Source organism: Haliotis rubra, unplaced genomic scaffold, assembly GCF_003918875.1.
Source record: "Haliotis rubra isolate DU_JTF1 unplaced genomic scaffold, ASM391887v1 Scf752, whole genome shotgun sequence".
Classification (NCBI taxonomy): domain Eukaryota; kingdom Metazoa; phylum Mollusca; class Gastropoda; order Lepetellida; family Haliotidae; genus Haliotis; species Haliotis rubra.
This window is the reverse complement of record NW_025767471.1, coordinates 139,163-163,845: the sequence shown is the minus strand read 5'-3', so window position 1 is coordinate 163,845 and position 24,683 is coordinate 139,163. Positions and strand designations below refer to the sequence as shown.

The window sequence follows — 24,683 nt, the reverse complement described above, 5'->3', positions numbered from 1 at the left end:
ATAACTGTGATTGTAAGTGGTTGTACCTTCAAAGGGGATTGAAGTAGCGTAAATTAGTTGCCTCCTTGAGAAGGTACGTGTCCTTCCATTTCATTCAAAGTATTTGTCATTTTCCACACTTCAAAAGTAGGAGACTTACTCTTACTGTTCATCGAATTTCATTTTCATTTCTATTGATCTATCATGCAATAGTTAATTGGTCTCGTCACGATATTTGTTCAAATATTGCCGATGTGACGATAAGTACCACCACCACCACCATTACCACCACCACTACTTTAGTATTCATACGGGCAAACTGTTCGCTGACAGAATAATGTACAATTATCATCACCATCACCACCGTAAGCAACACTACCACTAATACCACTTCTACAACTAATATTACCACCATTACAAGCCCGCCGCCATAGAGCTGGAATATTGCTTGCGGAAACTCATTCACTAAACTCACTCACTCACTCACCATTACAACTCACTCACCATTACAAGCTCCATCACAACTACTACAAGTCCTTCTAGAATTACTTGTACCACCGACACCACAGCTTCTACTTCCATTTCATCAACAGTAGCAGGAGCAGCAGGCTTCATAAACTACCATCACAACAACCAGTACTACTACTACTGCTACGACGACCACCATCACAACTACTACAAGTCCTTCTAGAATCACTTGTACCACCGACACCACAGCTTCTACTTCCAGTACATCAACAGTAGCAGGAGCAGCAGGCTTCATATACTATCATCTCAACAACCAGCACTACTACTACTGCTACGACGACGACCACCATCACAACTACTACAAGTCCTACTAGCATTACGGAGCGAGAATTAGTTATTGCAATGTCGCCGATGGGAGCTGTAAGCTGCAATATTGTTAGTACATTCAACTGTGCAAGGCAGACCACTATTAGACTAATGACACTGGCTAGACATCTGACAGGTGAGATGAGGTGAAATTGAGTTTTAATTCGTGCTTTAGAATATTTCGCTCATATGACGACGTGCATGCATGCATGTGTATGTGTATGTGTGGCTGCTTGTACTAGCCAAGACTTCAGCTGGTTTTATAGTGCTAGCCCACTGAGATACCATGCCGCAGTGAAGCATGAATACCCCACTCAGACACATTATACTGACCAGTCCTTGTTGTACCCATTAATGCCGAGCGCCAGGCAGGGACCAACAATTACCATATGTTAACGTCTTTTGGTATGACGCGGTCGGCGATCGAACCCACGACCTTCCACCTTGCGGGCGGACGCTCGAACCACTACACCACGGAGGCGGTCGACATCTGACAGTCCCGGAACTGGAAGACCGAGAATGAGACGCAAGATAAACATCACTTCCACGTTCTGTATCCACACAACCAGATGCTCACAGTAACGTCACCAGCATTAGCAGTGTTGGGTCACAGAATCAGCCGGGACACAATGATGAAATGAATGCCTGCTGCCAACATCGAAGCCTATTGGCCATTTCAGGGCATTCCATGAACTCGTAAACATCCACTGGATCAACTACGCTGGGCGAGTACCGTAAGGCGTAGGCAACGTCGTACGCAATCTGTGCTGTGGCAGAATGTACACAATGTCTGTGACCTGTCAATCACAATCAAAACGCTATTCAAAATATTTACCACCCTAACTACGACAACCACCACCACTAACACTACTATCATCATCACTACCACCACCAAGACCGCTACCACCACTACCACTGCCACTACCACCGCCACCACCACTACCACCACCACCAAAACCACTACCACTACCACTACCACCACCACTACCATCACCACCACCACTTACCCGTGAAGGTCCAGGTTAGAATGTGCCTTCAGTAACCCATGCTTGTCGTAAGAGGCGACTAACTGGATCGGGTGGTCAGACTCGCTGGTTTGGTTGACACACGTCGGTTCCCAATTGCGCAGATCGATCGATCACAACTGCCACTACTACCACCACCACCACCACCACCACTACCACAGCCATTACCACTACAACTACCACTACTACCACCACGGAAACGCAAACGGAGTATAACCGTATCTGCATATGAGTAATTTCAGTCACATATTACACATGCGCACCATAATAAGCAGATGATAATTTATTCAGCATATTTAACTTGATCAGACCTTTGTGTACACATAAATCTCTTGTTTTCTAGTTTAATCGTTTGCAATCAACCGAATCGTATTGCAGTAGTGGTGGTAGTAGTGGTAGTGGTAGTGGCAGTACAGATATTGGTTGGAGGTTGTGTGATACGTGGTGAACACGATAACTGTACTGGTTTCATTGATGTTTTAATGAACGTAGCAGTAAATTCAGTCACATTATTACACAAGCGCACCACAATAAACAGACGATAAATTATTGAACATATTCAACTAGAGCAGATATTTCTGTAAATAGAAAGCACGCCAGACTCTTGTTTTCAAGAGTAATTGCTTTGCAATCGTAGTCTTCGCATTAGCGATAGTAGAGGTAGTAGTGAAAGTAATAGTAGTAGTAGTAGTAGTAGTAGTAGTAGTAGTAGTAGTAGTAGTAGTAGTAGTGGTAGTGGTAGTGGTGTGGTGGTGATGGTGGTGTACACGATAATTGTACATATTTCTATCAGCCGACCTATTCAGATGGGCGTAGACCTCTATGGGGAATGAAAAGACACAAACAACAGCAGAACAGTTATTTGATGAGTTTATGTCTGATAATTATTCATAGAATTGTCTTTGTGATGAATAAAATATAATGTTGCAGTGAAATATCTTACCCTTGATCTACCCTGTACTCAGACATTTAACCCGTGAAGGTCCGGGTGAGAATGTGCCTTCAGTAACCCATGCTTGTCGTTAGAGGCGACTAACAGGATCGGGTGGTCAGGCTGGCTGGCTTGGTTGACACATGGCATCGGTTCCCAATTGCGCAGATCGATGCTCATGCTGTTGATCACTGAATTGTCTGGTCAAGACTCGATTATTTACAGACCGCCGCCATATAGCTGGAATATTGCTGAGTACGGCGTAAAACTAAACTCACTCACTCACTCACTAACTCTATCAGCCACTGGTTTCACTGTCGTTATAAATGAACGTAGCAGACTTACTAAATGTACTAAACGCGGAATCGTATAAACTATTTTCACAAATGACCACAGGGTAAAATGTGTGTAGCCCATTTGTGGTGCCCCGCTCCGTGACTGCTGGAATGTTTGCTAAAAGCGGCTTAAAACTAAACACACTCACTCACAAAAGAAAACAGTGACACTTTCTCATGAGTGTACCGTTTGACAAGCATGAATACCAAACACTTATTGACCCAACTACGTTCATTTCTTGCAGATGTTTTCTGTAAGGTGCTAATCCGAATATTAAAACTATTTCTCCTACCTGAGTGAGTTTACTTTTACGCCGCACTCAGCAATATTCCAGCTTCCTCAGCGCCGTTGAGCAAATACTTTTTTGGAATCAGGCGCTATATAAATTCATTGTCATTATCATTATCATCATTATCATTATATGGCGGCGGTATGTGAATAATCCAATGTGGACCAGATCAACAGCATGAACATCGATCTACGCAACGGGGATACGATGACATGTGTTAACCAAATCAGCGTGCCTGACCACCAGATAAGCATGGGTTACTGAAGCTTAATTCTAACCCAGAGATTCACGGGTAGTAGTAGTAGTAATGGTGGTGGTGGATGATGGTAGTAGTAGTAGCAGTAGCATTAGTAGTAGTAGCATTAGTAGTAATAGTAGCAGTAGCAGCAGCAGCAGCAGTAGCAGTAGTAGTAGTAGTAGTAGTAGTAGTAGTAGTAGTAGTAGTGGTGGGAATAGATTGTGGTGGCTGATTGTGTGGTACGTGGTGGACACGATAATTGTACATATTTCTATCTAACTTGAAATGTACTAAACGCAGGATCGTATTTTCACAATAACAACTACAACAACAAGATAACATATTCTGCTGTGTGTAACCACTTAGCTAGCTCGATTACGTAACGCTTAGCGACCCACCTACCCACATTACGTGCGGCAGTTCTCTATACAATGTTAATCTCACTGTCACAACTGTCGTTTCACCTACCTCACACTTGTATTCATTTAATACATATCTCAGTAACCTAAAAATAATGTTTTAGCGATCATCAACCTGTGAAAAATAACTTTTTAAAATAGTATAAATTCAAACACACACTAATAAACCAGAAAGTTATGAAAATCATGAACAGCATAGCTTGCCTGACGTTGTTGCATAACGCAGTCCGATGGATCTGGGGCTCGGGGAGGTTTCCCCCTGCTCCATTGTTACAGACGCTTGTGATTTGACATAAGGCTTGAACTTCACGGGGCTGTACGACAGCACATATCTTCAGCTGATTCGCACGTGCTCATTGGGTTCAAGGGCGCAACTATTTAATTTTCGCGGTGGGGAGAGGTCCTATATAGTAAAGCCTCTGTTTTACTGGAATATATATGTCCCTTAATCATGCAGTTGGTATGTATCGAAACATTTAGTAATCCATCTTTTTTGTTTAATTTGTCAAAAAGGAACTTTCACATATGTAGAAAATGCTTATCTCAAACCACAATCCCCTCCCCTCCCCTCCTTTGAAATGGTTTCTCCCTGATGTCATACTATATAACGCAAATACCTTCACACGTCTGTCACGTTTGTCGATTTATCGCTTCGTTCTCTAGTTATCAGCATCCTTACTACGTTATCATAATTGTTACTTCGTTACTTCCTTATTTCCTTACTTCGTTACTTTCATACTGTTATTACCATCGTTCCATTCGCTCTTATCATGTTCAACTTCTTCGGGAGGATGACAGCCCAGGGAGCCCAGGAGCCCAGACCACCCAGTCTACACAAGGACCCCAGGCGACCCCGACGACACAGCCCGGGACCCAGGGATCGGCATCCAGGATGGCATCGACCTCTTCCACATCATCCACTCCGTTTGCGACACCGATGACTACCGCACCCGTTCCCACTGCTGCACGTGGAGGTGCAACGGCAATGAATGTGAGTAAACAAAATATTTGTTAATGTTTCTGTATCACTCATTCAACTTGTTCTACCATATGATTACAGGTTCTTTACACCCTTACCGTCTTATTCTTATGTAGCATGTGATTCAACATGGTTGTGTGCCTTACAAAAGGTAGTGGGTGAGTGAGAAAGCACTGACAAGTCAGCATGTATGATCGTCTGTAACCCACGATAAATCTGTTCATCAGGTTCGGTACAACCCCCCGAACGGGAACTATCACCCCGATCGGGATAATAAAATCGCCCTCAAAGCGCAGAAAAACCATGTTTTTCTCCACCCAAGCGGCAATTCACATCGGCACATTATGGTGATTTGTTATAAATGTCAACGAAACCTCCAACTAGGCTATGGTTACATGCAAGTTCCCAAATGATGCCTCACCTGTTTATGAGGCGGACACTTGAACCACTAGTCTACGCTTGCGCCTTTCAAGGGTTGTGTGACAAATGTGCAGACTGATGGTTGTGACGTCAGTCACGGTACTGTCTTGTCCGAGCTCATTTCAAGACGGGTGTCATGTGGCTTAGATATTGCTTGGTGTGTAGTTAAATTCTAAACAAAGCGGAGTATTTCAGTAATCATTTACATGAACACGCACTTGAATATAGATATCAAAGTTGACAATTACAGTTGGGTTACCCGTCTTATATTTGTTATGTTACAGCTTGTCGACGCTCGGCTGCAGCAGCTGGAACAGGAGCTCCGAAGGTATCAGGAGGAGCTAAGAAGGTCTCAGGAGGAGAACCTGCACCTGACACAGGAACTTCGCCGACTGAAAGCAAACGTAAGCCAAAATAAATTAATGTGAATACGGTAACCGTGATGTACAGTGCACAGGTCGGACATACGGCGTTAGCGATATTTCTTTTCTCTGCATAAGAAGGTAATCGATAATAGGCCAGCTTGAAATACATTCCGGCTATTTATGTAACTTCACAATATATTGTAATCATTTCTTGGAAGTTTTCCTGATTACTTCATCTGTAATTTCTGAACACATCGATCTGGGCCACCTACTATTTCCGTCCTAATACGCCTAACAATGTACACGAGACAAAAGTGCAGTGTTTTCATGTGTTTGTGTGTACTATCTGCTCTGTATCCTTTTGGTTTTACAACAGCCAGCAAGCACACCATCATCGGCCGCAACATCATCGGCAGCGGCAGCGACAGTGATATCAGCGGCAGTCAGCGTAGCCACTCAGACGTTGCCAATTGTAAGTACGATTAATTCTTATTCTGATTATGATTAATGACTGATAAACAAGCAGCTTTATGTCTGATAATTACAATCTCTTATATATTGCTGAATATGACCGGGATATTTCCTTTCCATGAAGAATGCCCGTCTTGGAGTTCATTACAAACACCTTACTGGAAAAACATTCAGTTCTCCCCTAATAGGATGTACAAACTGAACTAGTGCAGTCTTGGTGTGTAAATGTAAACGAGTACACTCGATGAACAGTATTTTATCCCTGCAGGTTTTCCTTCCTTACCCGGCATCGTCCTCGACCTCGACCTCCACCTCGACCTCCGCCTCGACCTCTGCCTCGACTTCTACCTCTGCCTCGACCTCCGCCTCGACATCTGCCTCGACCTCCGCCTCAGCCTCGACCTCAGCCTCTGCCTCGACCTCCGCATCTGCCTCGACTTCCACCTTGGCATCTGTAGCGACAGTCACGCTGGCGACATTGGCGACCGTGCCAACTGTGAGTAACGAACATTTCAGGAACAGTTACATTCGCTCTTGCCATGATAAACCAACATTTCCGAAAGACCTTAAACCCTGCAATAAGGTTATTTTGTTACCTCCATCTTCCTTTAATCTTGGTTCCCTCATTCTATTTAAACATCATTTTCAACATCTGTATCATAGCCCAATTCTTCAAAGATTATCTTTAGCTGTGTTAGCAATAACAATTTACATATTTGCTTATACATCTGTAGATCTTTTTGTGCTAATCATTTTCATTACCTGATGTTACATGTTGATTAAAATCTTTCCACTTCAGATGTTGTTACAACAGAACAAACGTCGTTTATACGACAACGACGGCAACCAGAACAGCAACAACAAAGACAACAGCGGCAACAGCGACAACAACGACGCCGCCGCCGACGTTAGAACATGAGGTCTCCAACAGTTGACCCCAATGTGTCTGTCTTCATTTGCCATCCCCAGTTGCCTTACAGTCGCAAGTCAATAGCTCCAACGTTTTGTCGATGTCAAACCGCCAATGAGTCTTTCCTCATCCCCCGTTAGACGCCACTTCAACCGTGTGTCACATTTCCAGATGCAGTAAGTAAACTGCTAAACATGAATCCTATCACAGGAATTAATTATCTTGGGCTAACATGTTTTGTCTTCAATCGCGAAAAAGATTCTACTTATCTTACCTTAACAGCTCTTGACTAAGTGGTCTGTCGTGTATCCCGTATAAGTGTATGATCAGTAATTTATATGAACTGCTGATCATATTGATCTGTAAAAAATAAATGAAATACTTGAAATAAATCTTAATCAAAATTTCTTCTTCAGATGTAAGTCACAGCTTCCTTCGCCAAACACCCCTGCCAACTACACCACTTCATGTGCAGGAATTGACGCCTTCATTTACTCCATATTCAACTCTCTGCAGATACTATTTCCTCCATCTCCATGTTGGTATTAACCCAATCTGTTTCGTATATACACATGGCACGATCGTCCACTTGCAACACCTTAATGGATGTCCTGTGACTACCTACTGATGACTCGGCAGCTTTGAGGTGTTTAGGGGTCTTTCATGTTTCATGGCTCAAATTCCTACTTGAAATACCCGCTAACACCTTCTAGTTGAACGATGATTCCATTTGTATTCTCAAGCATCCTCGGGTTAACTTGTATTTGAACGTCTGTCTATGTCTGAAAAGGTTTTAAATTACCTCAATAAAATCATTCAGTATCCTCCATAGTATAAGGTGACCAGGGTCATTCCTTGCCATGTGCGGTGCTACAGAATGGTGTTGGCTTTACCACGCTTCCTCAAAGATGTATGGACGCGACAAATGGATATAGTGAGTTTCATACTGCTCCTATTTGAACTTTACAAACATTGAAACTTACTGTTCCCAACAACCTTTTCATAAGATATCGAGCACCTCAGACTTTCTACTCAGATGAACTAACCATACAAATGTTGTTCTAAATATTAGTTGCTGGCGATTTTGAAATGACATTTGATCAAATTCTATGCATTTACAGGCGTCTTTGCCACAGCTGTGCACACCGTGTCCACGACACCCGTCTATACCACATCCACGACGCCCGTCTCCACTCTTGTCTGTGGTGAGTAATAAAGCCCATAGCTGCAGATAACAAAATAGCATATATTCAATAAAGACCGGATCTGTTTACAGACGTCTCCATAACGACATCAACAAACATTTTCCAAATGTCACTGAGATTGTACATACAGCGGATCACGCAAGTGTTTCACAACACTTCAATATCTTTTATCGGCCATATAACTGGAATATTGCTGAGTGCGGCGTAAAACTAAACTCACTCAATATCTTCTATTGTAAACAAATTCTCTGGAACCAGCCTTCGTATAACCTAGTCGCCGACATTTCAGTTCCTTGTTTGCCTACTTTGCCACTAATTTCACAACGTCTAAATTTCCTAGGGCGTGCAGCTATGTACCATATTATTGCAAAGTAAACATGCCCCAGCCCAAATGTGATAACTTGTCCTAGCTTATCATTTTACCGTCCTTTCTCTGTATGTCCAGGTCAACTTTCCCTCACACTTCAAACAATCACTATGAACCTAAATCTAGTTTGACACTGCATTCAGCAATATTCAAGCCATATTTCGCCAACCTGAATTAAAAAGAAGCTCGAAACTCGTGGATAATGATTCCTTATTGAAGCTACCTAATAATTCCGAGAAACTACAAATGATACTGTTCTTTTTCAGATATCAAGACAATGTTCCTTCTCGAACACCTGCCACCTAAACCGCTTCATGTACAGTAATTCATTCCTTCTGATACTCGCCATATCCATCACTAAGTGCTCCAAAGCAGTTTCCATAGAATCTACTTTATTGTGTGTAAACCTGAATCAGTTATAACAGCCTGGTGAAGTCTAAACTACTTCGACGATTTGAAATCACCAGCATAATCCAAAGGTTACATGTTACTGCAATGCGTTTTCAGAGTAAACATCAAATGATCGTCCACTTACAAACCCCAGATGGTGTTCCCTGAGTACAGACTGATGACTCGGCAGCTTTGAGGTGTTGAGGGGTCTTTCATATTTCATGGCTCACATTCGTACCTGAAATACCCGCTAACACCTTCTAGTTGAACGATGATCTGGTTGTATTGACAAGCATCTCCTGGGTAACTTGTACTTGGTCAACGTCTTTTGGCATATAATTGTTTCAAAGCCTTTCACTGAGAAGATTGTTCTGGTCTATTTCATGGTGTAAACATTGAATTACCTTTTGGCCGGACAATCACCACAAATGAAAAGTTTGGTTTTATTATCATGGATAATGAGTTGAAGACGCTTATCACTAGACACATGTTCCTGATCATGTGCTGTACTACGGTATGGTGTTGGCATCTACCAAGAATATGGATATATGACCAGAATCAGCTGATAAGGTTAGTATAACAACTGCAATTATACATGGAACTGCTAGAAAATATAACACTCCCTTCACCTTTCTACTGCAATTGACTACACTCCAGTCTGTGAGTGTCTGATCGGTAAACCCCAGATTCTCTATTCCCAATGAATACTTCGGAAATCTACAAATATCATTGTAATTCACCTACAGCCTTTAACAGTAGTTGTTAACCCAAATGGCAAAATCAATTACCCATCGTAAGTGTCGATTATCACTGAAAATTAAGCTTTCATATTGATGAGATTCTTGAGAGGCATTTAGAAGTTGGTGAATATGTAAGACGAGTATATGGATGACAACTTCTTGTTTATTGTATATCACAACGTTTCTGGGCTACTTCTTGTCCCTTCTCCAGGTGATTAAAGGCAGATGTAGAAAGCAAACTATATACCAGATTTACAGAAAGCCAGATATGTACATGTGTGTGTATATATACAATCAATGGGGACAGTAGAGGTGGGTGTGGTTCGGGAAGTATACGCAACATCACTAATGCCGAACCACACCCACCTCTATTGTCACTTCATTAGCTGTATCTCCTTATTCTCTGTCCTCATTGACCGATTGTATATACATGTACATCTCTGGCTTCCTCTATTCTTATTGTCACTTAATTAGCTGTATATCACTCTGCTGTGTCCAGATCTCTTTATCCTCATTTGTGCCAACTGGCTATTGTTATAACTACTTTTGACCGGTCCTCTGTGATTGATATTCCAGGAATATTGCTAAAAGTGGCGTAAAACCATATTCACTCACTACTTCACTTTTCAAAATATCACCCGTCATAACAGCGTCTATAATGTGCCATTCGGGTCTAATCTGTCACATCTTTCATTCATATTACATCTACAACTTATCCTGCATCTCTAATGATCCACCATCTCTCACCAACAGGTATTTCCTCCCGGACCAAATCCCAAGGAATGGACTCTCCCAATGTCCATGCTACTCGGCGGTGTCACTGAAGACAACACTCATTATCATTATCACCGCGATGGAGTTCAACATACCAGTTGATGTCCTTGTCAAACGTCTGCAATTCAAACTCCTGCAACTTGTTATATTACACATTGCTAGTAAAGTGAATTGTTAGTTCAACGTAATAATTACACGCTTGGCTTAAATGGAATACCAACCTTATTGTCAACCTCATTCATCACATAGCAGCCCTATTGTTTGGCAATACTATTTACCCCTTTGTTAGCACTTACTCAAACCGTCCCATGAAATGAATATTGGTCTCCATTGGGAGGATGGATATATACAGGTGTAGTTGAGCCATGCTGCCCTGGATGTATACATTCTAATTTATATAAGAGACAAAACGTCAATGTTTTCTAATGTACAGGATTTAATGCCCAGTTATATATATATGTAAAGGTTCACATACAGCCCCAAAGTTTCCCTTCATTGGTCATAATCATCATAATACTTAAGTTAGGCCTGTCACAAAAATGAACATATACAGATGTGGTTGAGCCATGCTACTCTGGATGTATTCATTTGATACTTTCAAACAGTATTTGGAATTCACGTTAGGAGTCTTAGAAGGATTACACTGTATCGAAGTCACTTTCATAAAAACGTTAAACAGATATTTGTTAACAATTTCCCTTTGTTGCAAAATAGAATCGCCAAAGCCGCAATTCAGTCATATTTACTTTACAAAAGGCTACCCCACCGCCCCTCATACGGTTGTAAGCATCACGACCCTGTCGGCTCGTTGTACTACTGCTATCCAATTCGATAGTTCAGGTTGTTAGCTTACATAGTACAAAATATCTCCACATATCTCCGACTATCACTTAAAGCGGCAACAATTTCACAAACACATTACAAATGTCATTATTTCCTAACGCCAAGCCCGTTTGCTTGTATCTAAATGAACAAACTCGGATTTGAATACGTTTGTACACTGCATGTCTGCATGCTATTTGTAAATTGTCTTTTCAATAAAGTTAAATGGTTAATTTCATCGTTTTGTCAACTTTTCAAGTTGTCACATGTTGTACCAGGATCCATCGATCATCACGTCACATTCCTCATATGTTTGTACTGACTGAGTATAGATTTACGCCGCGTTTAGCAATGTTCCAGCAATATCACGGCGGGGGGACAACAGAAATGAGTTTCACCCATTGTGCCCATTAAGGGAATCGAACCCGGGTCTTCGGCGTGACGAGCGAACACCTTAACCATTAGGCTACCACGCCGCCCCTCATACGTTTGTAAGCATCACGACCCTGTCGTCTCGTTGTATTACTGCGTGTACGAACGCCATCACTTGAGAATTGTTAAAAACGTCCACATGTAACTAAAATGCTATACACAAGGACGTCAGCCTCTTCAATAGGGTCCCCATTGTTTGGCTGTATACTTATTTATTCAAAAAGGGATGGTATGTTAACTGGTCCCGCATGTTTTCTGAGCTTTGTTGGTACTCAATGTTTTCTTTACTTCTCTTGTTAAGTGGCCTTACTGGCACACGTGATTGTGTTAATCCATTCAGGGCTCACGCGAGCCCCGCTACAACGACAGCCTAACATGTTGCATGTACAGGTCCGGGCACAATCACCAGACGTGTCACTTGCAATGCGAGCGTGGTCTGGAATGATTCCACTTTTTGGGTTTAATTTATTGTGCAGCGGCAACATTTACAAACTGCTTTAAGTGATTGAGTTAAATTTAACGTCACATCGGCAATATTTCAGCCATATAGTGACGAGAAATGTTGTACATACACAATAAACTGCTTTAAGCTACACATTCCACAAGGAGTGAGAGCGAAGATATTTTATGTTTCTCCACCATGGAGATGGCAAACTTCACTACTGACACATAAGCTCCTCTCTCTATAAACACGTCAAACACCTCTCTTCCCTCCGATTCTTATTCAAGCAACAGTGGAATCATTTCGTTGCTTAATCTACTGTTTGCCCACAATGTTTTGTGACGATATACTTCATAATCTCCACGTCTCGTCCCAAAATAGCCGAATGAAGAATGGTGTCATCTGCATCGGACGCTGTCAGTTCCGCTCCTATATTCACAAGGAACGCAACTACTGCTCTTTCCACTCCAAAAGCTGCCAACAACACTGGTGTCATCCCGTTACCCTGTTTACTGTTTGACAACAAAATTCACAATCTCCTCTCTATAAGCAAACACCACTGTTTCCCCTGATTCTGCTGCATTACGTCTTCTTGCATTTATGGCCACAATATTTTGTGAGGATATACTTCACAATCTCCACATCTTGCTCCAAAATATCCAACGGAAGAATGCATCGGATACTGTCAGTTCAGCTCCTATATTCACAAGCACCTCAAGTACTGCTCTTTCCCGTCCAAAGGCTGCCAACAACACTGGTGTCATCCCGTCACCCTGTTTACTGTTTATGACAACATTTCACAATCTCCACCTCTCCTCTACATCTTAACCACTTCGATATCGCCCCTCTACCCACATCACCTGTTTTCCACAATTCCACAAATATCCAAAAGTTTTAGGGCATATTTCACTATCTCAACATCTCCACCTTCACAGGCATATTCAAGGTGATCTGGAGGGTCCGCAAGAACTGAATTAGCATATATCTTTAAAAGTAGAAATTATATTTGGACAATACAATATAAAAATGGGCTATTGATTAACTGAAGGTATCTCACCATACTATGAACGGAAGACTAATTTAAAGTGATAATTAGGTGTGAGTGAGTGAGTACCTAAGTCCATGTCATTCAAAGTACTTTCATATCAACCAGTGTTTTAATAATAGAATACACTTTACCTTAATCCATTTCTAGATGTCGCTGAGTCGCAAACATAGTAAGGTCAATGCAGGTAGCAAAAGTAATAAAATCCGCATGATACCAAGTATATCTGCCTTCATCTGATCAATGGACACGTGGAGATCCGGGGTAGAATAGGTCTTCAGCAACCCATGCTTGCCACGAAAGGCGACTATGCTTGTCGTAAGAGGCGACTAACGGGATCGGGTGGTCAGACTCGCTGACTTGGTTGACACATGTCATCGGTTCCCAATTGTGCAGATCGATGCTCATGCTGTTGATCACTGTATTGTCTGGTCCAGACTCGATTATTTACAGACCGCCGCCATATAGCTGGAATATTGCTGAGTGCGGCGTAAAACTAAACTCACTCACTCACTTTGGCAGATATCGCCAAAATGTTAACATTAGAATCTTAGTTGCTTTATGGTCTATTCTTGATGCATGTATAAGCGAAATCGCATCAGGCGTTATGGTCGAAGTAGTACAAACACAATGCAGTACAAATAATGATAACATCCACGATAAAGCAATAGGTCTTCCAGACTCGATTATTTACAGACCGCGCCATACAGCTGGAATATTGCTGAGTGCATCGTAAAACTAAACTCACTCACTCAGTCACTCATCTGATCCTTGGCCCGGCTGTAGTTTCGTGAATGATATATATTCTGGCAGGGTTGGCAGGACCCTAACGTTATAACCAGTAATGTATAAATTGGTGATGTCCATGTTCCACAAAGGAAGCCTATTAAATATGCAGGTGTATATCTCAGTACAGATAAATCTTCTCTTGAACCTACAAAATCTGCATGTGAAAAGTTACGAGTACTCATGAACACTGATCATAATAATGGATTCTATTTTGGAGGTCTTAACCCGATATCTGCCGCACGTATCTGGGAAAGGGTAATCCAATAATGTGGCCTCTATGGATGCAACGTGTAGGGTAAACTTCCTCTTAAAGAGTATGAAATGCTTGAAATTGTACAACGACAATTTTGTAAAAAAGTTCAAGAACTACACAAGCGCACTCCCAGTATTGTTGTATTGGATTGTATCAGTATCATGCCACTACGGTATTACATAGATAAAAGAGCCCCCTACTATTGGGGAAGTTATTGTATTGCAAAGTATAATTGTGTTTTTAAAGTAATGTTTCTAGTTCGCCTTGGTCAATTTATGTGTACAGATAGTTAGTTCTACATGCAACGTATGTAGTAGACAATCCCCGATATATAAAAGGCACATAAAGAAACTGTGCATACAAAAAATTTAAATCTAAATTTATCAAACCTGTGTAGACACATAAGGATTGAAACTCAGAGATTAGTGACATGTACCCAACATGCATGCACGTGCCACGTTCCGTGACGTCAGTGGGTTCGTCCTTGAGACGTGCAATACGTTGTTGCACGTGCATTCCGGGAAAGAGAAACAGAGCAAATGAATGCCACACAATACTGTCACTTTAGGAAGGCTCAACCCCTGCCCTTGCGATCGTTCAAAAAATTAAACGGCTATTGAAACGCATAGCATGCCAAGGCTCACGTCTGCACAACGTCATGAGGTCATTGGGATGGTCCGTCGGGGAATGTCTCAACGACAAGTGGCTGCACATTTCCACTGCCACCGGAACACCATTTCTGCACTGGTGAGACGCTACCAGAACACAAATGACGTCATCGATCGACCACGTTCTGGACGTCCACGTGTAACAACGCCAAGACAGGACAGATGGATAAGGGTGACCCATCTTCGCCACAGGTTTCAGACTGCAGTGATGACTGCCCGAACCATCCCAGGACTTCGCCGTATCCACGCCAACACAGTTCGACAACGTTTACGTCATCACGGGATCAGACCACGACGCCCCACCATACGGCCTATCCTGACACAACGTCATCGTCAAGCTCGCCAAATGTGGTGCCGAAATCATGTCCGCAGACCCTTGTTTTGGTGGAGAAATGTTGTTTTTACAGATGAGTCCAGGTTTAATAATTTCCCATAGTGATGGACGTCAACGTGCCTATAGACGCGTGGGAGAACGTTATGCACAGGCCTGTGTCTTGGAGAGAAATCGCTTTGTTGGTGGTTCCGTGATCATTTGGGGTGGATAACAGCACGCCAAAGAACTCCTTTGGTGATTGTTCAGGGCAACGTAACTGATGTGGGCTACAGGGATCAGATTCTTCGACCTGTGGCAATTCCTTTTCTGCAACGTCATGGCCCTGGGTTAACATTCCAAAAGGACAATGCCCGCCCTCATACGGCAAGAGTTGCTATGGATTTCTTGCAACACCACAACGTTGACTTACTGCCTTGGCCTGCAAATGCACCGGATCTCTCCCCGATAGAGCATGTTTGGGACGAGATGGATCGACGTCTACGCCGTCTTCCTCATCCGCCAGATAACGTCCGTGACCTTGCAACAGAACTTGAGAGAATCTGGCGTGACATCCCACAAGCGAATCCCCACATGGGTACAATGTGTGAGGCCCATTTCTGGTGTCCCCCGCCGTGATGTTGCTGGAATATTGCTAAAAGCGGCGTAAAACCAAACTCAGTCAGTCAATCAGGTGTATTTTCACATGACGTTATGATGTGAGACAAGGGATCTGAAAGGAAGTTACCACAGTGTTCGCCCAGATACCTTTCAGTCTTTAACAGTTTGTAAACGGCCACACTTTTCATGAAATACTCCACAGAATGTCTAAGGCTTGGATTCTTCCACACAGCTACCCAAGCTGTGTGAACTGATAATGAAGAGTGAGTATGCTTGAATTTTTGGAGATCTGGGTCGCTATGGATCCGCTCAGTCCAAGATCTCGATTGAAAGTCGAATACTGCAGAGTTTACTTTCTTTTTCCATAAGGTATAACATGGGAAATTGCCGTTGTCGAGAAAGGTCCTGATATGATCCATTAAGCCATACTTATCACACAGTCTATAGATATCTGGCACCAGACCTTGTTCATTTGGTGAACCTCCATGGTGATAGCTGAGCAGTCGAGCGAGGAGTATCTTGTTTGGACGATATGACGTATCCATTTTCAATTGCCTGCCGAAGAACAGACTTTTACTGGAGTCTATCACGCCTTCAAGTGTCATAACACCAAGCAGACCCAAACATACGTCAGTACGAGTTAGTTTCGGCAATCCTTGAATACACTTAATTATATATCTGTATGTCCTCTCCAGCATCGTAATTTCAGTTTCCGTTAGGGCTGACCAGAGCTCACATCCGTATAGGGCCTTGGGTAGTGACAAACTTGGGACTAAATCCAGACCTGATGAGAATATGTGCACTGGCTCTCATTGTCGTACATGCATTCAGTGTTCTCTCTGTTGACGACATGTTAGCAGCTAGGGTTATTCCAACGTGCTTTATAGTGACAGTACGTAGCGAATTACTACCATAAAGCGTGAGATCAGGGTCACCTCTGCATTTGCGTTTGGCACATGGGAACGTCATGATCTCAGATTTGCTAGCAGAGAAAGTAAACCTCCATCGTTTGCTATAGTTCTCAGCTATCAGCAATAATGTCTTTAGACCAATGTATGATGGGCTCACCAAGGCTATGCCATCTGCCTGTGTCTGGCAGCATGTGTTAAGATCGAGAATGAATGAGCCTCTATTAGCACTAGTCAGTTCTGACAGGAGTTCGTTAATGAATAAAAGGTAGGGTCTGGCAGACAAGATCCCGCCCTGGCGAACACCTTGCCGTAACTGAACCGTCTTGATTGAGTTTCCTGTTTTCACAGAGCTCTTCATACCAGTATACAGCCTGTCAAATAAACGCCACATCTGGCCATTGACGCCATTATCAAATAGTTTGACTCTCAAACCATCATGTCAAACAGTGTCAAATGCCTTGGAAGAGTCAACGAAGGCAACACTGACATCTGACCGCAGTTCGTGATAGCAATGAAGGGTTTCCTGTCAACGAAGGACAGTAAAATAACTAGATTATTACAGATTCGAATTTAAAACTAGTAATTAAATCTAAAACAGTTTAACTATAGGTTAAAAACAGGCTATATATTGCCAACAACTGAAGGTAGTTCACTATACTAGGGACCATGGGGACTTACAGTACATTTGCTTCCTGCACGGACCCTAGCTGGAATTACACCATCCCTTCACCTAATAGCAATTTTAGATAATCTAGCCACAAATTAAACAAACATATATTCTACGATTAAAAAAGGGGGAGAGTTTAAATTGACCTTGAATGTTTTGGGACTTATGTATCCTCTCAGGAGGACAATCATTTTACAGCACTTTAACACCCCTCGAGGATACAGCCATTAACAATCTCAGTTATTAATTCAAACTTCCAATCATAAAATATTTACCTATTTACAAATCTGTTAACAAATCTAATTATTTTAAAAATGCAATAATTAAATGAGAACTTATATTACTAAAAAAGTCCTTCATAGTTCGTGATTTAAAATAGATATCCTTTGTGATGGAATATTCAACACAGTAAAGCAAGACATGCTTGACCGTGGTTCTCTCATCACAAGGGATTTAGAACGGAGGATCCTTACCTTTTAATAGGTACTTATGAATATATTTTGTGTGGCCAATACACCAATCGTCGTATGATGACCTCTTCAACTCTGGACTGACAACGCAAGTAGATGTAACCAATATAGGGTTTTATTTCATGTTCATATTTATTAATACCTACCTGGGTGTCCCCCTTCTTTTGCATCAGATCATGCATATAAGATCTAATTTCAGCTTTGCAATCAGAGAATGGGATCAGAAGTGGTGTCACAGATTTGTTGAGTGCTGCCTTGTCAGCAAAATCGGCCATTGTGTTCCAGGAAATGCCAACGTGGCTGGGTAACCAACAGAAGACGATTTCGTATTGGCCAGTTGCAAGATCATTATATTCAATAATTTCAATTAAAAGTGGATGTTTGCAAGAAAGATTTTTGATAGCCTGAAGGCAAGAAAGAAAATCGGAAAAGATTATGTATTGTTTATATTTAGGGTGTTTATTAATATATTTTAAGGCTGTTAATACTGCGTTAGCTTCTGCTGTGAAAACATAACTGTTATCAGTTAATCTAGAAGATATTGTTTTGGAGCACAAGCTACTGCGCCACCATCCTTGGATCCATCTGTAAATTAGGATTTGTATGTATCATATTTATTTCTTAATTGAGTAAATTCTTGTTTGTACTGTAATTCATTAGTTTCTGATTTTTTAAATGTGGTTAATCTTAGGTCAACGTGTGGCCTAACCAATTGCCAAGGAAGAGAAGAAAGCAAACGGGAAGGAGAGAAATTTTCTAGCTCAATGCCAGCAGCAGAAAGGCAAGGTTTGACTCTTAGTCCCAGAGGCGGAACAGGAGAAGACTTTTTATCGTATAGATCCTCATAAAGACGATTAAAAACACAGTTAAACGCAGTATTTGACTCGCTAGAATAGAGTTTTGTTACATACTGCAAGGATAATTCTATACGGCGTTGTGTAAGAGATGGCTCATCAGCCTCGACGTAGAGACTGTCAAGAGGAGAGTTTCTAAAGGACCCAAGACAAAGTCTTAGGCCTTAGTGGTGGGCAGAATCTAATAGTTTTAGGTTGCTTTTGCAGGCTCTACCATAAACGATGGAACCATAATCAAGTTTGGAACGTACCAGTGATCGATATAGATGGAGGAGGGTAGCTTGATCCCCACCCCACTTAGAATTGAAAACGACTTTCAACAAGTCAAGTGCCTTCAGGCATTGAGTTTTAAGTGCTTTAATATGTGGTAGAAACGTTAAGTGTGAGTCAAAAATAATACTCGAGAACTTGGCCTCCTTCACAACTTTAATTGGTGTGCCATTTAGAGATAGTTCCGGGTCTTTATGCGGTTTGTATTAACGGCAGAAATGTATACAATTAGTTTTGGATTTAGAAAATTTAAAGCCGTTTTCAAGACACCATGTTTGTGTGTGTTTAAACACAGCTGCAGTTGCCGTTCAATAGTATGCATATTTTTACCATGACAAGAAATTTTAAAATCATCCACAAATAGTGATCCATCGATTGAATCGTTTAAAACCTTGGAAAAACTGTTGATCCTGATACTAAATAAAGTCACAGACAAAATACTGCCTTGTGGGACACCGTGATTTTAAGGAAAGTTTCTTGTAAACAAAGAGCAGATGAGTTTAGATCTTGGATTAATAGTTGAAGATCAGAAAAACTGTTCCGAAGACCTCTACGGTTCCATTGTATCAAACTGTCAGGGCAGTTCATGTGGGTACAATAGAAGATCGTGTGTGAGAAGGTCCTTTACGCTGTAATGGCAGCGATGGAGTGACCTCCATATCCAGATGTTCAAAGATATTATGAACCTCCAGAGGAACAGTCAAGGGTAAAGGTACCTGAATATGTTTGAGGCCCTTTGAATCATTTCCCTTTAGTTTTTGTTTTTCCTTCTTTGTAAGCGAAGCGTTTCGTTTTATCTCAATAACAGGTTGAGACTGACTTTCTGTTTCAGGTACAGTTGTTGATTCTGCTATTGTTTTAGCAGACACGGTGGTTTGTGAAGCTGATGTAGATTTGGAAGGCATGACTTCATAAAGAACGGTCTGTACATTTGACATCCTTGATCAACCTTTGGAATTGAGGAGGAAACTGCAGCAGAGTAAGACACTGTAGAAGTGAGCGAGAAAGTCTCCTTTTCAACTTCTCTGCCTCAGTAAAAGAAATATCTTTAGAATATTTGATTGTGAGAATTTTATTTTGTTGCACATAGCAAGGACATGATTTTGAGGACATGTGGTCGCCACTGCAGTTTGCACACTTGATCATGTCTGTGCAGTCGGTACTGTCATGTAGTTTACTGGAGCGGGAGCACAATTGGGAGTTACGGCAAGATTTTGCACCATGTCCAAACTGTTGACATCTGAAACACCGGAGAGGATTTGGTATATATACATCAACTCCGATGTTGAAATACCCAGCTTTGATTGATGAAGGGATTTTCGATGGTGCAAACATGAAGAGGTAAGTGTTGGTATTGTCCAAGAGCGTTCGTTGTAGTACTCTCGGATGGTAGATCAAGAGGCGGAAGACAAAAGTCAGCAGTATAGTTGAAGACAGCAGCAGCCATGTTTATTATGGTTGGATAATAATGGTCGAAATGGTACAAAGGATGGAAATCACGTGACAGAACGCACATCGGGACCGACTGTGGATGTGGAGACCCGAGGCGTGTTAAGAACCGCGAGCGCCCGCGATCGCTCGCGAGCGCTCGTTCCTGAACGCCTGTGACCGTGCGAGCGCCCGCGCGCGCACGCGAGCCATCCCCACAGCTTCCTCGCCAAGCGAACCAAGATGGCGACCAACACGGAGACGGTAGAAGAGGTGGTGCTGCAAAACCCCGCAGGCACAAAACGTTACACTCTGTTCGTTCCCACGTCACTGAGGATCTATACCGACACTGGTAAGCGAACTGTTCAACCGTGAAACAGTCACGCAGTGGATGTTATGAGGCTGTGCTATGATGGAATCCTGAGCAAACGCGTCGCTTCACACGCGTGGTCATTGCCTCCCACTGTCACAAGTGAAGGACACTGCATTAATACAGCATCTTCAATGTTTAATGTTGCAGCTCGTTGACAGCTACAATTATGATTGTGCATTAAGGGTTTAAAATGTCCATGTCACATGTACAGGCTATGAAGAAAACATTATGAATGTACACATTGGTAAGAGTCCCTCCCGTTCCCCCATCCCAAATAATATTTATAAATATACTAAAATTATGAACAAAACTGAACACAACAATTACTAGAGAACTCACAAAATGAATAAAAGTCCAATATTGAAGTTAGGGTAAGGTTGAAGTTGAGGGTTAGGTTTAACGTTAAGTTGAGAGGCAGGTGTAGGGTTGGGGGAAGTAAAGGAACCGTTCTCTTCATATCTGTGATGAAAAGATGTGAAATTGTGAATAATGAATTTACAGAGAATTCTGTGGTCCATAACAATGTCCAATAATTGGTAATTGCTAAGACATTGGTATGGTTTTCACTACGTCCAGGCACTTCAGCTGCCATCTACAATTACCTCCAGAGAATCTATCCAGTGGATGAGACAGGATGCAAAAAATTGTGTGAGTAAATAATGATTTGACATCTGTGCGTATTGAAATGTGATGTGTGATAACTGTGTACATAATGTCAACTGTCAGAAATGCATACAAGGGTGCTACATTGTCTACTGTCTGATCCCACAATTCAAAAGTATTGATTTACATATATATATGTATTTGTTGCAGTACTGACGCAGTCACTGCAAGTCTTAGCAGACCTCGGGCTGCTACAGACATGGTCAGCCATGGCCAAGGGCAGTGGAGTTGCCTTAGGCAAACATGCCACCTTTGATCAACTGTCTCAGGCTGCCTATAGCCGAGATGTTGATGACGATGTTCTCGGTACACTGGGTGCAGTTGCGCCCAATCACCTAACTGCGCAGGAGAAAGTCAGATTCATGGAGATTGGTGTGGCTGCACTTCCCAAGGGTGAGTTAGTTGTATTGCGATATCCACTTAAGTAACACTAGTGAATGATCTTAGGAGTGTTATAGAGAAAAGGCAAGCGGAAACGTAAATCATTTCTGAATGGTTCCATCGGTGAATACTGCTATGTCCTTGTAGGGACACCAACGCTGGAACCAGAGATGCTACCAATCATCAAAAAACTGAGGACATCCAGATGTTGCAACACCGAAGCACCCAGCACCTCCTCTGCACCACCACCAAGGGCCTCCTCAACTCCTCCGGCACACAGCACCTCCTCTGCACCAACACCCAGGGCCTCCTCAACTCCTCCGGCACACAGGACCACCATTTCAGCTGAAGGTTTGGTTTTTCCTATAGAATAGCCTTTATGCAATGGGTATAGTATTTTAAAAAACAAGTTTGAATACAAGTAGTACAGCTACTACTACCATATAACATTTGTAATACCAATAGTTGAAGTCACTGGGGAAGTGAGGTTGTGGAATGCACTTTGAGCATGCCCCGTAATGATGTGAATGAATATGATCATCATTACATCGCCCACTCTGCCTCTTGGGTACCCATTCACTGCTCTGTGAACAGAGGCATATGGTGAGTGAAGCCATTTACCCAATGTGATACAACACGTTTATCAACACATGTCTGTGTATCTCGCCACTGCAACATTGACACCTATGTATGCACAATATGTAACACTTGTGTCAATCTTGTATTAACAACGAAGGAGCGGGGAATGTTTTTTTGTTGAGGAGAAATATTGTGTTGTCATGTCACAGTTGCCACTGGTGCGGGGGATATTGATGACTTTGTCTACGTGTTGATGACGTTTTCAAACATAACATCATTCTCATATTTTCATTTAGCTTTTGAATTGAAAATGATTACACCTCTTTTTTAAACCTCACTGCTTCATTACAGACCATGCAAGAGAGGAAGGGGATGAAGGTATGTTAATTGAATCAAAGGGCAGTTATATGCAATGCAGAACATGTGTATTCAGTTCATACACGTTTGAGTTGCATTCCATAAGCCGATTGATATGATAGTCTTTTGTCTGCTTTAGTACCAAGTCACATGCGGTCAGTGTGAGTCTGTATTGAAGAATTCAATAAAACAATAACAACATATGAGTGATTTGGCATCCTTTCATTGATCCTTCCTGTACTTGGAATGTATATTTGTTGATGACTTGAGTAATTTGTGACTAATCTTTAACCATTACAGATGATCTGCAGTCACAGGCTGGGACAGAGACTGAACAAAAACGTAAGAGGATTGTGTTGTACATTACCACCATCATTACCACGGAATTGTACGAACATGATTATCCAGTCGTGTGTATATGCAACAGTTCCTTGTCATCTGGGCTCCTCTGTGGCATATGTAGATGAAATAAAATGTTTAAAGAATATGTCGAGTGCATATTATTGTTATGTTAGTAACTCATGACTCTAACAGGAGATGTACATCTCCACAAATCCTACTGTCTCTCAATGACTCTTATTTCTCCCACAGAACACATTAATTGCTTCTGGCAATAGGTTTCCTTTGTATGCAGAAATGTATGTTTGACAGCTTTTGCAATGTTATGATGGTGAATGGGTTCTGCATTTCCAGTATACTGGAGCCATGCAGCAGTTCTGCTCCTCATAGATCTGAGACAGAGACTGCAACACCTCTTCAGCAGCACTACAGTGTCCATGAAGCAGGCATGGAAATCTGTTGCAGATCGGATGAGTGAAAAGGGCTTTCACTTCACAGGACCTGAATGTGACAGGAAATTCCGCAGCATGAAGTCAAGGTATTTTAAATCATGCACTAGTTGCAGCATTAGAGCTGAATTTTCAATGTCAATATATGCTCACTGAATAGGCATACACTTGTTAATGTTGGGAACACAACAAATCTATTCTTATCCACATATTGAGACATCCGACATGATGGATCTATGAAAATACAGTAACAACAGAACAGAACGGGATGATGCTTTCATCTGTTCAATGCCATGCTGTTAGCACACTACATGCTTCACTTACATACAATTGGAAGCGTATACTGACTACGACTCATCCAAATGCACCTTTCTCATTGTTGGTTGATTTCTATCACCATCAAGAATATTGACTTATCAGAGATTGACACAATATAACGGAACTGGACTAATTATGAGCTTGCATGTGCCATTCATTTTGATATTCCTCTCACATTAATGACATAATTTTAATGTCCAGACACCGGACCATTGTGGGGTGCAATAAGACAACTGGGAGTGGCCGATCAACATGGCGCTATTTCTCCCTAATGGAACATCTCACACAGGGCGACCCTGCAGTGGAGCCACTTGCTCCTGTTGGTAGCTTGCCCACCACACATACACAGGAGAGGAGTAGTGTGGATGGGGAAACAGTGGCAGAAGAACCCCCAGCTACTGCAGCTCTTAGACGGAGGAGATCCTCATCTGGTGACAGGATGGAGTCAGCAATCACTGCTCTGAGGAGAGACCTCCTCACCATGCATCAGGAGAGGATGGAGCTAGGGACTAGGAGGGTGGTGGCCGAGGAGAGTATTGCGCAATTCTTGAAAGAAAAACCAAAATAAAG

General features: G+C 42.0%; 2 protein-coding genes and 1 long non-coding RNA gene across 3 annotated transcripts; all 3 read left to right on the top strand.

Annotated features, from left to right (window-relative positions):
- LOC124260175 lies at positions 1 to 19,481 on the top strand. The gene is made up of 3 exons (XR_006894016.1): positions 1 to 79; positions 19,405 to 19,414; positions 19,471 to 19,481. It is a non-coding gene; the product is annotated as an uncharacterized LOC124260175 (long non-coding RNA).
- A 1,292-nt stretch (positions 19,482 to 20,773) lies between these two features.
- Positions 20,774 to 22,208, top strand: LOC124260166. The gene is made up of 3 exons (XM_046694425.1): positions 20,774 to 21,006; positions 21,604 to 21,675; positions 21,841 to 22,208. The coding sequence occupies exons 1-3, from the start codon at positions 20,898 to 20,900 to the stop codon at positions 22,116 to 22,118; spliced, it is 459 nt and encodes a 152-aa protein (XP_046550381.1). The 5' UTR covers positions 20,774 to 20,897; the 3' UTR covers positions 22,119 to 22,208.
- Positions 22,209 to 22,237: 29 nt separating this feature from the next.
- On the top strand, positions 22,238 to 24,681 carry LOC124260171. Its single transcript, XM_046694428.1, has 5 exons — positions 22,238 to 22,422; positions 23,002 to 23,028; positions 23,308 to 23,349; positions 23,701 to 23,884; positions 24,315 to 24,681. The coding sequence occupies exons 1-5, from the start codon at positions 22,242 to 22,244 to the stop codon at positions 24,679 to 24,681; spliced, it is 801 nt and encodes a 266-aa protein (XP_046550384.1). The 5' UTR covers positions 22,238 to 22,241.
- Positions 24,682 to 24,683: the final 2 nt, after the last annotated feature.

Bases quoted from the DNA above. Each gene is read 5' to 3' on its own strand.
- LOC124260166 (XM_046694425.1), top strand. From the start codon at position 20,898: ATGGCGACCAACACGGAGACGGTAGAAGAGGTGGTGCTGCAAAACCCC. The intron at 21,007-21,603 runs GTAAGCGAACTG...CACTACGTCCAG, and splicing joins GAGGATCTATACCGACACTG to GCACTTCAGCTGCCATCTAC. The intron at 21,676-21,840 runs GTGAGTAAATAA...TATTTGTTGCAG, and splicing joins GACAGGATGCAAAAAATTGT to TACTGACGCAGTCACTGCAA.
- LOC124260171 (XM_046694428.1), top strand. From the start codon at position 22,242: ATGCTACCAATCATCAAAAAACTGAGGACATCCAGATGTTGCAACACC. The intron at 23,350-23,700 runs GTAAGAGGATTG...CTGCATTTCCAG, and splicing joins GACAGAGACTGAACAAAAAC to TATACTGGAGCCATGCAGCA. The intron at 23,885-24,314 runs GTATTTTAAATC...TTTAATGTCCAG, and splicing joins TTCCGCAGCATGAAGTCAAG to ACACCGGACCATTGTGGGGT.